The 16529-nt window shown below is 44.3% G+C and overlaps 1 protein-coding gene across 1 annotated transcript in view; it reads right to left on the reverse strand.

The window, feature by feature from the left end:
* GREB1L (GREB1 like retinoic acid receptor coactivator) overlaps nt 1–16529 on the reverse strand; it is a 415187-nt gene that overhangs the window by 81705 nt on the left and 316953 nt on the right. Inside the window, 2 exon segments of the mRNA XM_033933926.1 lie at nt 352–485; nt 5409–5595. Coding sequence (XP_033789817.1) covers nt 352–485; nt 5409–5595 — 321 coding nt within the window.

The following is a 16529-nucleotide window of genomic DNA, read 5'->3' on the forward strand; positions in this document are numbered from 1 at the left end:
CTCAAGGTTTATACATTTATCTTAAAAATTAAATGTATCCATGCCAGAAACATCTTAACTCCCCAACACCAGAATGTACAGCACGTCTAAACGCCTACAAAGTACTTAGCAACAGGCTGATAGCTTTCAGCAAGAAGAGCTGTTGAATTTTAAAGAGACACTAATTATGTAACTAAGATTTGTACATTTTACAGTACTCACAAAACATGGAAAAAATACAAGGCGGCAAGGTCGGCCTGACTTCTGATATTTTTTTTTTTTTTTTTTCCAGAGCTACATCATTGCACAGCACTGACTGTATCTGGCAGGAGGTCATTTTGTGAAAGAGCTGTTCGTATTTTGCTTCCTTACCTTTCCAATAGCGTATTCACCATTTTCTCAAAAGTTTCATCACATCTTAACAGTGGGCTTGTGATTCCCCACTGCAAAGACTTGCTGTATTCATTTAGGCCAAAATACATCTTTTCGTCATTGCCCACTTCCTCCTGTTCCAAAGAAATATTAAACAGATGTATACTCTCAAAACTTTTATAGTTTTACCAATCCCAGCACTAAAGTTCACGGAAATGGATATTATTAATTCTTCGCTTAAGAGATCAATATTCAGCCTGATTTAACCAGGTAGGAGAGCTCCCACTTAGTTAAAGCTCTAATATTCAGATGCATTTAACCAGAGAGAAACATTGAATATTGCCAGACTGCCATGGCACTCTCTGGGGCAGAGGTAAAGAAGAGCACCGTGCACCGCTGGTATTTAGTGCCAGATAAGCTGGATAAAAAGCTGTCCTAACTTGCCCTGATAGCTATTCAGATTCTGGCACTGAATACTGGCCGGACCTAGATAACTTTCAAAAGCCACCAATTACTGGATATTGAGCTTCGGTATACAGATTTGGCCTGGCACTGAATATATGATCCCAAATCTGCCTATAGTGGTCAAAAATACTGGCCATTGAGGGTTGAATATTGTCCCCTTAATATCTCTGCACTAACACTATGGAGATTGCAGGACTTGGGAGCATCAACATACATTTGGCATGGCAAAGAGAAAAGATCCTTACGCCCCTAGTATGTACAACACAAGTGCTATACTCCCTCATTGTATAAAATGTCACTTACAGTTAAGCATCAATTGCACATGTAAGTTACAGAATACAGTGGTACCTCGGAATCCGAACACCCCAGAACTCAAACGTTTTGGAATCCGAACCTTTTTTTGTAGTAAATTTTGTTCCAGAATCCGAACTCTGCTTTGGAATCCGAACACCCTGCACATTGTTGCCCTGACTCTGCAAAGTGCTCCCGATTGTAGGCAGCTATAGGGGTCCTACAGCTGTCTAATCAGCCAATTGGGAGGCACTTTTTCTAAAAAAAAAAAAAAAATGCTCCCCAGGCATAGCGGACGCGGCTACGGCCGCCAGACTCCCCTCCCCAAACTCCCCCAAACGATGGCGGCAGGAGGGTGCCCAACTCCTCCATCCGGACCCCCCTAAGATTGCCGGCAAGACAGTGCCCAACTCCTCCTGCTGGACCTCCCCAACGGCCCCCCTAAGATTGCTGGCAGGAGGGTACCCAACCCCTTCTGCCGGACCCCCCCAATGAAAGCCCCCACCCTGGAATCCCTCCTTGGGCTTACCTTCAATTTGGCCAGATGGCAACTCGCACTGTCCAGCCAGCAGGCCCGCCTCTGTCCAAATGAGGCGGGCCCGCCCCTCCACTGCCCAATCCACAGGATCCTAGGACCTGATTGGCCCAAGCGCCTATCGCCCCTCCTATAGCGGGAAAAATTGTCTTAGAACTCGAACGGGGTTCTGGAACGGATTAAGTTCGGATTCCAAGGCATCGCTGTACTAGAATTTACATGTGTCCTTGTTATAGTCACATATGTAAATGCTTACTGCATGCTCAGTGATATTCTAACAGGTACACAATGAGGGGAATGGGGCACACACATGGGCAGGGCTTGGGTACCCAGCAGGGCAGACATTCATTAGTCAAAACAGGCACAGTGCCTAGGGCCCATGAAAATGTTTTAATTTTTTAATCAAAAAACAGAAATGAACTAGAAGTTAATTATTTTCATGCCTTGCCTTTGGGCCTTGAAAATATACACAATAAATAGATTATGTACAAATACATAAAAAGTAGATTTGATTATATTTTCTCTATTTTGTTCCAACTACTCTGGTTACCTGTGGAATGGAGAATTAAGTATAAGATATTACTGTTAGTTTTTAGGGTATGAATTGTCTACTCTCCCCATGATGAGCTCCTACTTTCAGACTATATCATCCATCACAGGAATTGAGATATTCACAAAAAGTTTATTGGATATGTCATCTTTCTGCAATACAAGGGTTGATATCTACAGGGATTCTGTCTTTTTTGCATTTCAGGCCCTAAATTATAGAATAGTCTGTCGTCTGAATTACAAGAGTTTAAGAGCACAAACACTTCTGTTTCATACCTGTAAGGATTGGATTATGCAAGTTTTTTTAGTATGAGATGTCTTATTTTGTGGTGTTTGTTTTAATATACTGTGCATGGGTCATATGTTCTCTGCCAAGAATTGTAGGATTATGCAGATTACAAATTTTGAAATAAATTAAATACAATACAAAATTCAAATTATATTACATTAGTGATTTCTATTCCGCCATTACCTTGCGGTTCAAGGCAGATTACATAAGGAGTTATCTGGCCATTTCCAGAGGAATTGAGGATTAGAGCGAGTTGCTTTAGAGAAATTGCGGTGTTAGTTTGTCTTCAAGGATTTCTTGAATAGGATGGTTTTTATTTCTTTTCTGAACGATTTGTAGTCTGGGGTCGTTAAATTGGAGAGTTGGTGGTCCAGTTTTACTGCCTGTGTGGCTAGAAGGCCATTGTACAGTTTTTTTTTGTTTGACGCCTCAGATTGGGGGATGCGTGAACAGTTTGTGGGTTCTCCTATTTCTGGTTGAGGTAGTTTGGATTAGTCGGTTGTTTAGGTTGCTTTCGTTTATGGTTTTAAATAGTAGGCAGTAGAATTTGAATTGTATTCTTGCTTGTATTGGGAGCCAGTGTGAGTCGAGGTATGCCGCTGTGATATGGTCATATTTCCTCAGTGAATAGATTAAGTCTTAGTGCTGTGCTTTGAATTGTCATATATTAAATGTCACTGAGGGAGGATCTCACAAAGGTCAAAGTGTCTAGGGCCCAGACAAGTCATAATGTGGCCCTGGTGTCTAGACCCCGTTACAGAATTTGAGTTTAGGGTACTGTACCTTAGCACCCTTTACAGAACTGTCCTCATAAAGGCTTCCTCTTATTTGTATAAATACTGAAGATTATTGTATGGTTTTAATTGATTGTAAATTCAAAAGTTAATGTGCTGGTTTTATCTTTTGTAAATCCCATTGGACTGCAAGATATCTGCGATTCATAAATAAAGATTTATGTTATATTAGAGGAAAGCAGAAATGAATGCATGCTCCCAAATGTGTCATGTTAACTTCACTCAAATACAAAGATGTCTGCATCCAGTATCGTAGTGAGGGAAGTTTGCACCTGATGCAGAGGTGCCAAACATCACCACATCATGCACCCCCCAATGAACTGTTCCTTGCCATCTCCAGTGCCTTTTCAAATCTTTGCTGGCAGCGAGTAGGATCTCTTACTTGCTGCTTGTGCCAACTGAGCCTTCTCTGATGTTACTTCCTGGTCCTATGAACAGGAAGTGACATCACAGGGAAGGATAAGGCTGGCATGAGCAGAGTAGGAGACATACAATAAAAATGACCCAAAATGGGCCATGTTTTGGCAAAATAAGAATGCCTTCCTCAGGGGTCTTATAGGGTCCTTGGCTGTCTTAAATATAAAAACATAAAAGTCACAAAAAATCCAAGCAGTTAAGAAGCTGCAAACAAGCAGTACAGCTCACAAGACCACAATGTAGGCTGTGATGGTGAATATTTCCTCTGATCATCTTGGCACTATCTAGACCAGGGGTGCCCAAATGGTTGATCGCGATCAATCAGTAGATCGCAAAGGCAACGCGAATCGATTGCGTTGCCTTTGCGATCATGTTCTTCCTGCCTCCCTGAGCCAGGCCAGGTGTGTACAAATGCCGGACCCACAAGCCTTCACCTCCGACATCAATTCTGATGTCATAGAGGAAGTTCTGGGCCAGCCAATTGCTGCCTAGCTGGCTTGGAATTTCCTCTCCGACGTCAAAATTGACGTCGGGGGGGGGGGGGGAGGCTTGTGGGCTCGGTGCTTGTAAGCGCCAGGCCTGGCTCAGGGAAGCAGGGAGAAATCGTCATGGTGGCTTGGGAGGGGGTCAAGAGAAAGAATCAGGGAATCGGAGAAATCAGCATGATGGCTTGGTGGGGGCAGGGGGAGAAAGAAAGGAGGAAATGGACAGGGGGAGAGAGAAAGAAAGAGACAGAAAGAAAAGGGAAGGGGCAGAAAGAAAGAAAGGCAGAAAGAAAGATTGGATTTACAGAAGAGCAACCAGAGACTCATGAAATCACCAGACAACACAGGTAGGAAAAATGACTTTTATGTTTTTCAATTTAGTGATCAAAATGTGTCCGTTTTGAGAATTTATATCTGCTGTCTATATTTTGCACTATGGCCCCCTTTTACTAAACCGCGATAGTGATTTTTAGCACAGGGAGCCTATGAGCATCGGGAGCTGGGAGGGGCATTCAGCGCAGCTATTGCGGTTTAGTAAAAGGGGAGGTGGTATATTTGTCTATTTTTGTATAGTTGTTACTGAGGTGACATTGCATAAAGTCATCTGCCTTGACTTCTTTGAAAATCCACGGAATGTAAATGATAATTAACATTTTCTCTGCGTACAGTGTGCTTTGTGTTTTTTAAAATTTTATTGTTGGTAGATCATTTTGACTTGGTCATTTTAAAAGTAGCTCACAAGTCAAAAAAGTGATCTAGAGTAGACTATGCTGAAACAGAGGCTGGATAGAACTGGAGGTTATCTAGTTAGTGGCTACATTCAGATAATAAACTACTAACCAGATAATAAACCAGATAAACATCAGGACAGCATAAAAAGCCATCCTAACTTTATCCAGATAGCACTTCCACTTTGGTACTGAAAGTAGATATTCAGCAAAAGCCCGTATCCAGGTATCGGCGCTGAATATCCGGCTTATCAACCAGCATTTTAGTTAAAGTACTAATTGATATGGTTTAATACCAGCCTCTTAGCAAAAATATATGCTGTGCCTGAATGTAAATCTCATTGAAAAAGATGTGAGCTACATTCACAATCCCTTTCAGTTACCGAACAAATCATCTGTAACCATTCACCTATTCATATTTTGTTTTCAGTTGCTATAATGGGTTATATCATTCTTTTCATTGTGCAGAAGAGAACAGCAGTTCAGCAGGTGATAGTTACTCACCTGGGGGTGTAGCCAGTGCACTTCATTGCTGGCACTGATCCTGGATTGCTGGGTCTGCAGGGCATAGGGGAAAGAGCTAACCTGCAGAACAAGGAGGTTGAAAGCTTCCAAGGTCTCCCTGCAGTTTATGACCCTATCAGCCAGACCATGACTGGGTTCTCCATGCGAAAGGGACCCTGAAACTGCACTGTGGAAGGAAAGGAGAAAGAACATCTTACCTTTGTCTCTGCATGACAGCAGTTATGCATTGGAGCCAACTTTTCAAAATTACATGGAAATGACCTCTCCCTGGACATAATCAAGGAGTCTGTTCAATTTTGGGGGTGCTCTTAGACTTATAGAGCTGACGTAAGTCTATGAAATACATTTCTACTCTGTAGTGCACCAGACTCTGTAACTTAGCATGTCTGCTACTTTGCAATAAAGACATCTCCCTTGAAAATCATGAACACAAGGCAGGGGCAGTCCTATGAACTAGGTGTTCACATTTACACACCCACTGACTATATTTATACTATTTCCACATATATGCATATACATACACATGTAAGAGCTAGCAGGGCACCTCAGCTCTATTGTGCAAAAACTGGCTTAACTTACACAATGCATGCTTACAAGGGACTGTACACAAGGGTGAAGCATGGTTGAGTCACAGGCAGGGTATTGTAAGCTATGTGCATCTCTGCCCCATTTAGATGCCCATATTTACACCAGGTCTATGATTGGTATAAAAGCAAAAGCCTATAGGCATGCCCAGTGATTCCCAAACCTGTCCTGGGGGACCCCCAGCCAGTCAGGTTTTCAGGATATCCCTAATGAATATGCATTAGAGAGATATGCATACCTGTCACTTCCATTATATGCAAATCTCTCTCATGCATATTCATTAGGGATATCTTGAAAATCTGACTGGCTGGGGGTCCCCCAGGACAGGTTTGGGAACCACTGGGCATGCCGGTATCAGGTTACACTTCTCTAACAAAATCTAGGTGCCTAGGTTCTGATACAGCAGGGGCTGGCAACTACGGTTCTTGAGGGCTGCAACTTATTTTAATTTCATGTCTGTTACTACCATCAGTTTTGGCTGGACGTCCATCCTCCAATGGCTTCTCCCAATGTGGAGACAGAAAGATGCATATAGAGCGACCGCTAAGGCAAGGGGTTGGGTATAACAGGAGTTATGGCTCTAGGACAGCTGGAGGCACATCTAATCAGTCTAATTTACCACACAATAATGCATTTGCATGAAATGCATATGAATATGTGGGAACCCAATCTATGCACATCTCTCTGATGCATTTACATTAGGTCTGTCTAAAAACCCAGACTGGCTAGATCCACTCTAGAGAAAAGTGGCAAACCATTGCTTTGAGGCATTAGAGTGAGGCTTTTGCATAGCAGAGAAACAGTTAAGAGAACCAGAGCACAATACAGAGGGAGTTCCATAACTAGGGGCTCCCTTTCAAGTACCCCAATGCTGCACCGTGAAAATCTATTTCTGTAACTAACATAATCTGGCACCAGCGCCTAACCTCTAGGCACTCAGTTATACCAGCCATACATAAATATGGCAAGACTGCGTGTAATGTACAGTATTCTATAAGAAGCATGTCTAAGAGGCACATAAATGCAGTGTCCAGCACTGGGCAAAAGACTGCTAAATGCTGCAGGATGATAGTTGGTACATGCTGCAGAAACCAATTAGGTGAACGGGAAAGAAAGTACTACTGCTACTAATTTCTATAGTGCTACTAGAAATACTCAGAGCTGTACATCAAAACATTAAAGAGATAGCCCCTGCTCAAAGAGCTTACAATCTACTCAAGACAGACAAACTGGACAAGAAGGTGCATCTATACACAGTGCTCAAATGGGGGAATTAGAGAGGGAATGATAAGACAGATGTTAGTGCTTAGCAGGTGGGTTAGAGTTTGGAATTGAATGCAGCTTCAAAGAAGTGGGCTTTGAGTCTGGATCTGAATACTGCCAGAGACGGAGCTCGACATACCATGTCAGGCAGATTGCTTGTTCCAGGCATACAGTGCAGCAAAGTAGAAAGGACGGAGTCTGGGGTTGACGTAAAGGAGAAGGGTAAGACAGACTTACTCGCTGAGTGGAGTACCTGGTGGGGGAGGAGGGGGGGCGGGGGAGGAGTGGTGCTATGTGGGGAGAGAGGAGAGATAATTGTATGTTGATATCTACTGAATTTTCCTCTTCTTCTATTGTTTATTACTGATCTTTTTAGATTATGCTTTGTTAACCGGTTTGAGTCCCTTAGGGGAATGACTTGGTATATAAGATCAAGGACTGTGGTGTGAATATACTTGTAGATTAAGAGGAGTTTGAACTGTATGCAAAAATGGATAGGGAGCCAGTGAAGTGACTTGAGGAGAGGGGTAATGTGAGCATAATAATAATAATAATAACTTTATTCTTCTATACCGCCACAATCTTGCGACTTCTAGGTGGTTTACAATCAAGAGAGCTGGACATTCAGCGAAACACAATATGCAGATATACATAGGAAATACAGATAACATAGACTTTAAGAAAGCAAGAATATAGAAATACAATTTGCTTAGCAAGAGTATAAGATGTACATTTTGGTAGGTAATGTCCGAGAGGACCTGTTTGGAATAAGCCGCATGTTTTAGAAAATAACAACGAACAATAACGATATTATAAAGATAATAGTTTATATGTATCACAGTTCCGTGAGATTCAATTACTGCTTTCCATCAGAATATGAGGCATGTAGCACAGTTCTGAACAGATTGAAGGGGAGAGAGATCATTTACGGATGGTCAGTGAGAAGCAGGTTCATGTTGCAATAGTCTAGATGAGAGTATGGATGAGGGTCTTAGCAGAGAGCTCAGAAAGGTAGGGTCTGATTTTTCGCAATATTATAGAAAAAGAAATGACAGGTTTTGGCAGTCTGTTGGATATGTGAAGAGAAGGAGAGAGATGAGTCAAAGATTACCCTGAGGTTGCAAGCCAACGAGACAGGAAGGATGAGGGTGGTGTTCACAGAAATAGAAAATGGGGGAAGAGGAGAGATGGGCTTAGGTGGAAAGATAAAGAGCTCAGTATTGGCCATGTTTAATTTTAGATGGTGGCGAGATTCAGGTAGCAATGTCAGACAAACAGATTGAAACATGGGATTGAATGTCTATCAAAATTTCAGGTGGAGAGAGATAGATCTGTGAGTCATCAGCATAGAGGTGATACTGAAAGCCATGGGAGGAGATTAGAACACTAAAGGAAGAAGTAAAAAGAAATGGTCCCAGGACAGAGCGCTGAGGTACACCAACCAACATCGGGAGAGTAGTGGAGGAGGATCCACCACAGCTTACGCTAAGGAGTAGGAGGGAATGACCAATGGAGGGAAGGATACAAAACAGGAGAGGGAGGAAAGATCTCTACAGCAAAAAAACAGGCAGAACTGAATAAGAAGACTATAAAGACACAAAAACAAAAACAAACGAGTAGAAAATAAGACCAAAAGGAAATAAAAGAACAGTGTTATAGAAAGGGGAAAAAAGACAAAACAGAAGAATACCAAAGAGGAAAGAAGAACAGCAATCAACTGAAGCTAGGAGGTGCCATTTTGACAGGCGGTGCTGGGAGGGCAGGAGCAACTGGGAATTATTCCTGCTGTAGGATCACTAGACTACCAGGCCAGAGAGGTACAGGAACAGGGATGGGCTGGGAGGGATTATGGAGGTTGGGAGGAGTTTGTGGGGGCTTGATTGGTGGGTGGGAGCTTCATGAAAGGTAGAGATATATTTTAGAGGGGGGGGGAGCTTGGACAGCTCTGACAAATTCCACCTTAAATTACCATCTTATGTCAAAGCATACATTTACTCTTCCTTTGAGTAATACCACCAAAAGCATCTAGTTGGAAGCCAAGCACAGTACAGTACAGGGTAAAGCTTTGGATTCTTGCCCAGAAATAGCTAAGAAGAAAAAATTAAAAAATTTAAATTGAATCCGATTGGGCAGACTGGATGGACCATTTGGGTCTTTATCTGCCGTCATCTACTATGTTACTATGTATGTTACTATTTAACTCCAATTCTTTGACTTTAAAACAACAATATCTTTCACTGCTAATAAACATATATTAAAAAAAAAAAAAATAAAAACTGCCATGCTCAATTTTAAATTCTCTGGGCTCATAGACTATTATATATAAATTGAATGGTTTGTTATTCTGTGCAATTATCTGTAGTTCTATAAATATGATTATGTGATTTTCGGGGTCTTAATGTAAGCCCTATCCCAAAAAATAAGCCCTAGTCGTAGGCAGCCGCATTTGCCCCTGACCCACCCATGCTGCGCAGCCGAATCCCCGCTGACCCTCCATCCTTCCCTCCCAACCGATTCCCGCCGACCGCAACTATAAATACCTTCCGGCAGAGGAGCGTTGGGCCAGCAGCACTCACAGGCTGTTTTGTGGCCTTCTCGCTGGGGCCTTCTGTGTAGAAGAGCTTCTCTCTGCAGGCCGGTGAGGTAAATGCTCCGATGCTCATAGGAATTGAATGAGTAGCGGAGCATTTACCTCACCAGCCCGAGCTAAGAAGCTCTTCCGTGGTTTAGTAAAAGGAGACCAAACAGATATACTATCAGTTTTTTTTCAGTGAATAGTAGATTTTGTACTTCTTAACAGAATTCAATTTCTCTGGGACTAAAAACTACAATATATTCAATTGTGATTAACTGTGCAATTAAAAGTTTTCATCCATACCTACCTCTTACAAGTTATTTCACATATTCACCCCAACTTTAACACACTTGGCACATCATGTCTGAAGTTTCTATAACCCTTCCAAAAAGTACTCTGATGTCTGGTCACTCGAATACTGCTCAGCTGCTGCAATCACCTTCAAATCACTTGAAAATTGTTGCCCTTTCAAACTCTTTTTAAGGTTTGGAAACAGAAAATAGGTGGAGCAAGATCTGGTTATGTACTGAAACCCCAATTGCGTCAAAACATCCATCGTTTTGCCAGCCTTGTGAGCAGGTGCATTGTCTTGCAAAAAAGAACTCCTTTCCACAGCTTCCCTCTCCTTTTTTCTTTCAATGCCTCCTTCAATTGGCACAGTAAGTTAAAATAGTATTCTGCATTAACTATTTGGCCCCTTGGAAGATAGTCAGTCATTAAACACCTTCCTAATCCCAAACCACATCCATGACCATGTCCATGTCCATGACCTTTCCTGCTGACTTTTGGGTTTTGAATTTCCTTGCCCTTGGAGAACCTGAGTGCCACTACTGCATGGACTATTTTGTCTCAGGATTTAAAATAGTGTAACCATGTTTCATCATGTGTAGTCATTCCAAAAGGCTGGCTCTCGGTTTGCTGAAAATGCTGCAAAATCGACTTGGAAGTGTCCACTCAATGTTGTTTCTCATCAGCAAACATTTGGGCACCCACTTGGCTGACACCTTCTGCATACCCAGCTGCTCATGGATTATACACCCTGGATATCTGTAGTGTCTCAGCAATTGTTTTAGCTAATATTCGCCGATCTGCCAAAATCAGGTCATGGACATGGTCAACAATTTCAGGAGTTAACACCGTTTGAGGCCTCCCACACCTTGCTGCAACTTCGGTCTCGAAATCTCCATGCTGAAGGTTTTCACACCACTTTACTGTGGACTATGATGGGCATTTGTCACTCATTATTTGCACCATACATTCATGAATTTTCTTTGGAGTTTTCTTTTGCAGGAATAGGGACTTCAGGATGGCTCAGAGTTTCACACTTGAAAATTCTATACTTTTTCATTGACATGGTTCAATCAATGATCTGAAACAATGTCAAAACATAAAATTCCAATTATGCAAACTGGTACTTTGCAAAATAAACTCTTTTCAGCTACAGTGGCAAAATAACATTCAGAATTTAGGAAAGAGAGACGCATAATAATAATAATAATAATAATAATAATAATAATAATAATAACTTTATTTTTGTATACCGCAGTACCAGAATAGTTCAGAGCGGTTTACATGACAAGAGACTGTACATCTACAGCAAAATTTACAAATAAGTCAATCAATCAATATAACTTAGTGAGTCGGGAGCAGGCAAGAAGGAGATAGAGAAGTTATAAACAAGTCAATCGGCGTGGCTTAGGAAGTCGGATGCAGGTAGGTGGGAGGTGCAGGTAGGGAGAAGGATGGTAGGTGGGAGGTGCAGGAAGGTGGGAGGTACAAGGCATAGTTAAAAGTAGAGTTAGGGGGGCGTGGCCATGCTGTGAGCAGGGAAGCTGTGTTTTTCCTGAGCTCTGTAGCTCTCCCTTCCCTCTGCTTATTTTGAACTATTTTCTGCTTTGGTTCGCGACCCGATTTGGAGCGAGTGACCTTGCTTCCCTTTATGGACAAGTTTGTCCGAAAAAACGGAGCCGTTATGTCCACCAAAAGTGCTAAGAAGGACGGGACAAGTGGGAAGGCCCAGGCTTCAGCAGAGGAAAAAATGGCAGGCAGGGCCGAGGACTCTGACCCTGTTACTGAACTGCTGGTGTCCAAAATCACAGCGGCAGTGGTCTCAGCGTTGGGCACGAGATTAGACACGGTTACAGAGACCTTAGCGACTTTGTCCACGGCAGTGCATGCGTTTAACAGCAGAGTGACGGAGGTGGAACAGCGGGTGAGCTCAGCAGAGGACTCTCTGAATGCAGTGCAATGTGAGCTTGCTACGCTGCGCGCCCAGGTGTCTGCTTGCACGGACAAGATTGATGATCTGGAGAACCGTTCCCGTCGGAACAACTTGCGCCTCGTGGGCATACCTGAAGTGGTGCCTGATGATACTTTGGCTATTGTCCTGGAGAAGTGGCTTTCGTCTGAGCTCTTGGATACAGCTGCTTTAGGCCCTGTGCAGATTGAGCGGGCCCACCGGCTGGGTAGGAAGGTAGATGGTGCTGCACGATCGCGCATTGTCATCCTGCGCCTGCTTAACTTTGCCATTAAAGACCAGATTATGAAATCCTACCGCAAGAAGAAAAATCTTACGTTCCAGAATCAGAGGATCCTTGTTTTCCAGGATTATTCTGTCAAGGTGGCATCCCTCAGGAGAGGGTTCTCTCCTGTTTGCAAGAAGCTGATGGACAGGGATGTTCATTTTTCTCTACAGTTCCCGGCCAGGCTTCGTGTGCTTTACCAGGGACAGCCGCATGTGTTTGACACGTGTGAGGCGGCTCAGGCACAATTGCTGCAGTGATTCCCGTCCCCGGATGGCTTGGCCTGAGTTGCCCGGAGGACTGTGCCTGTGTGTTCTTCGTTTTCCAGCTCTTGTCCTCCTACTGCCTGGGAGTTTCTGTTTCACGGGTGGCATAAGGGGGCCTGGAGACGTGTAGGGGACACGAGACTGGCATCTTCATAGCCTGTGCATTCCTGGGCATGAAACATAGGTCTGCCTACTGTTACCCTGTGCATTTGCTGTTCTGTTTCTGGTTTTTTCACTGTTCTGTTTATTTGGTTCCTAGTATGCAGGGTTTGCATATGTGGGGGGGAGGGGGAGCTATTGGCAAGGGGCACCCTCGATCTGTTTGGCATAGTGGATGGTGATTTGACTCAGGGGGGGGATGGGGGAGGTTGGGAAGGTTGGGGGTGCGGGTCTGTGGGGGGGGGGATGTGTTTGATTCTTGGGTGAGTGAGTGTTTGTGGTGTGTCTGCTGGGGTGAGGGCTGGGCGCCCTGGCAGCAGTTTTTGTTTATTCTGCTTGCTAATCCTTTCCGCAGGGGCCCGTGAGAGCTAAGAGGGGACTTCGCTGTGTCTCATGGAATGTTTCCGGGATAAACTCCCCAGTTAAACGAGCAAAGATCCTTCAGTGTCTGGCCCGCCATCAGGCAGACATTGCTGGTTTACAGGAGACTAAACTCTCTTCGCTTGAGCATGCTAAACTCAAGCGTTCGTGGGTTGGTCAGTGTTATCATGCCTCCTCATCCAAAGCTAAGGCAGGGGTGGCTCTTCTTATTCATAAGTCTGTACCTTTTACTATGACCAAGGTCATTTCTGACCTAGAGGGACGCTATGTGTTGGTTCAGGGTATGCTCCATCAACAGCGGGTACTCCTAGCCTCTGTCTATGCTCCTAATGTGGCACAGCGTTCCTATTTCAAAAGGCTTTTGGGTACTCTTCTCCCTTTACAATCTCAGTTCTCTGCTCCTCTGGTTCTTTTGGGGGACTTTAATTCTGTACTTGACTCCAGTCTGGATTGTTCTGGGGGGTCTTCACGCACTTCCCCTAGATCTGATAATGGACTGCAGTCTTTTATACAGACCCTGGATCTGGTGGATGTGTGGCGTACTCTACATCCTGGGGACCGTGATTTCACTCATATTTCTAAGGTACATCACACATCTGCTAGGATTGACTATACTCTCCTTTCCCGTTCTTCTTTTCACTGTGTCTCTGGGGCGTCTATTGGGGCCTTGGCTATTTCGGACCATGCTCCGATATGGCTTGACCTGCTGCTGGGGGGGGGGGGGGGCTCGGGGGGGTGGATATAGATGGAGATTTCCTGCAGCTCTCTATCATGACCCCGATTTTTCCTCCTTTCTCATCAAGTCCTGGAGAGATTTTGTTTCATTCAATGGGGAGCATGTGGAGGATGGGGACCTTTTTTGGAGTACGGCTAAGGCGGTGTTGCGGGGGGCCATTATAGAATATAGCTCCTGTAAGCGTAAGATTTTAGCTTCTAAGATTTTGGATTTGGAACTGAGGGTTAAAATCAGCTGTCAGTTGCATATTCGTTCTCCCACTGCACAACATCGGCATGACTTTTATACTGCCCAGACGGCTTTCAATACCTTATTGCATGAGCGGGCGCATAATTCTTTATTTCATTCTAAATATAAATTTCATAGGTTTGGTAATAGGCCTGGCCGAATGCTTGCCAATTTGACTAAGGGTTGGAGAGGTCCTACTTTGATCTCTTCCCTGCACTCTGCTCCGGGACAGCTTGTGACTCAGCAATCGCAGCTGGAGGCCCTTTTTGTTCAATATTATCAAACACTATACACGGCAGAGGTCGTGGATAAGGCTTAGTTGATTGAGGACTTCCTTGATTCTCTGACATTACCCATCTTGACGGCTGCCGCTAGTGAGGTTTTGAATCTCCCTATTTCTCGGGAAGAGGTTCTTGGTGTTGTGAAGAGGCTTCCCCTGGGTAAGTCTCCGGGACCCGATGGGTTCAGTGGTGAATTTTTCAGGCTTCTTAGTGGCTACATTGTGGACCCGCTTTGTCGCTATTTTAATCAGGCCATTGAACATGGCTCCTTTCCCGAGCTGGCTAATCAGGCTCTTATTACAGTTCTGCCTAAGCCGGGAAAGGACCATAGCCTGGTCGAGTCCTACCGCCCTATTTCCCTTATTAATGTGGACTTAAAAATACTGGCCAAATTGTTAGCGGACCGCCTGGCTCCTTATTTACCCACCTTGATACAGGAGGATCAGGTCGGTTTTGTGTCGGGCAGGCAGGTGGGACATAATGTACGCAAACTTTTGTTGGCTATGGCACATTGTGACTACCATCGAATTCCTTCTCTGGTCATTAGTTTTGACTCGGAGAAGGCATTTGATCGGGTCGAATGGGCCTTTCTTTTTCCGTTATTGGCTAGATATGGGATCTCGGGGTTCTTCATGCAGGCCTTACGAACCTTGTATTCCAACCCGGCGGCAGCGGTGCTAGTTAATGGTTGTCCCTTCTCAGTATTTCGACTGGAGAGGGGGACTAGGCAGGGTTGCCCGTTGTCCCCACTTTTATACATCTTGTTTTTGGAGCCTTTATTGATCCAGCTTCGGCATCATCCGGATCTCTCAGGGGTGGCAGTGGGCGGCTCGTCGATCCGCTGCATGGCTTTTGCTGACGACATTATGGTTATCCTTACGGACCCGAAGAAGGCTCTAGGTCCTTTATTGGATCTCTTTCATAGTTTTGGGGAGCTCTCTGGATTGAAGCTTAATGTCTCTAAATCGGAGGCTATGGCTTTACATCTTGATATCGATGCGGTGTGGCCTCTTTTTCCACTGAGAGCGACACCTCTCCAGGTTAAATATTTAGGGGTCTATGTACCTTCAGCTCTGAATCAGTTGTATGAGGCTAATGTGGGGCTCTTACTTAAAAAAACGGTTGAGCTCCTACGTCTTTGGGGTGCACTCCCTCTTTGTCCGGGCATATCTATTTGTATAATATGATGCTGGTGCCTTGATGGTTGTATCTTCTACAGACCTTACCCTTATGGCTGAAACGTAGGGATTTGGATGTTTTGTATAAAGCGTTGCGGACCTTTTTGTGGGGTGGCAGAAGGCCTCGCCTACCACTTCATGTGTTAATGTTACCTCTCTCTATGGGTGGATTTGGTCTGCTTGATCTTCAGCTTTATAATTTGGCCTGTGGGCTGAGGGTTCTCCGTGATTGGTGTCTTGAAAGTTCGGTTGCCCTAAATTATCCACTAGAAAAGGATTTGTTAGGACCGGTGGCGGGGTTGTATGTCCTTCATGCTCCTTCTATCCGTTTGCCCCTGCCTATTCGGACTCATGTTGTTTGGGCCTATATGCGTTGGGGATGGAAACTCTTGTGTAGGAAGTTTTCTTTGAACTTTAGTGAGACACCGTTTCTTCCCTTGGTAGGAAATCTGGACTTTACTCCGGGTTCGGAGACTCGCACTTTTAGTATTTGGTATGCCCGGGGCATTAAAAGAGTGGGGGACCTTCTACATGAGCAGGGGCGCCTGCTTACCCCCTCGGAACTTCAGTCCTTATACGACCTTGACACTGTTGATATGTTCGGGTACTTTCAGGTGCGTCATTATATCTCTGGCCTAGACACATTGGGGGTGACAGCTCACAGTGCTGATCGCTTGGGTCGGTGTCTGGCTTTATGGGAACCGGTGGCCCTAAGCTAAGCTATTATATCTCGACCTTACTGACCTTGTGTCCTGATACTCAGACTGGTCACTTGGCACGCGCCTGGAGCCAGGACTTGCAGAGTGACATCTCACCGGATGTGCTTTCCCATGGTTTTGGCAGCATTGCGGATGTTTCTTGGAGTATGATTCATCGGGAGCAGGAATATAAGTTGTTGCATAGAGCTTTCATTTCACCAGTCCGAG

This window comes from Geotrypetes seraphini, chromosome 2 (assembly GCF_902459505.1).
Source record: "Geotrypetes seraphini chromosome 2, aGeoSer1.1, whole genome shotgun sequence".
Classification (NCBI taxonomy): domain Eukaryota; kingdom Metazoa; phylum Chordata; class Amphibia; order Gymnophiona; family Dermophiidae; genus Geotrypetes; species Geotrypetes seraphini.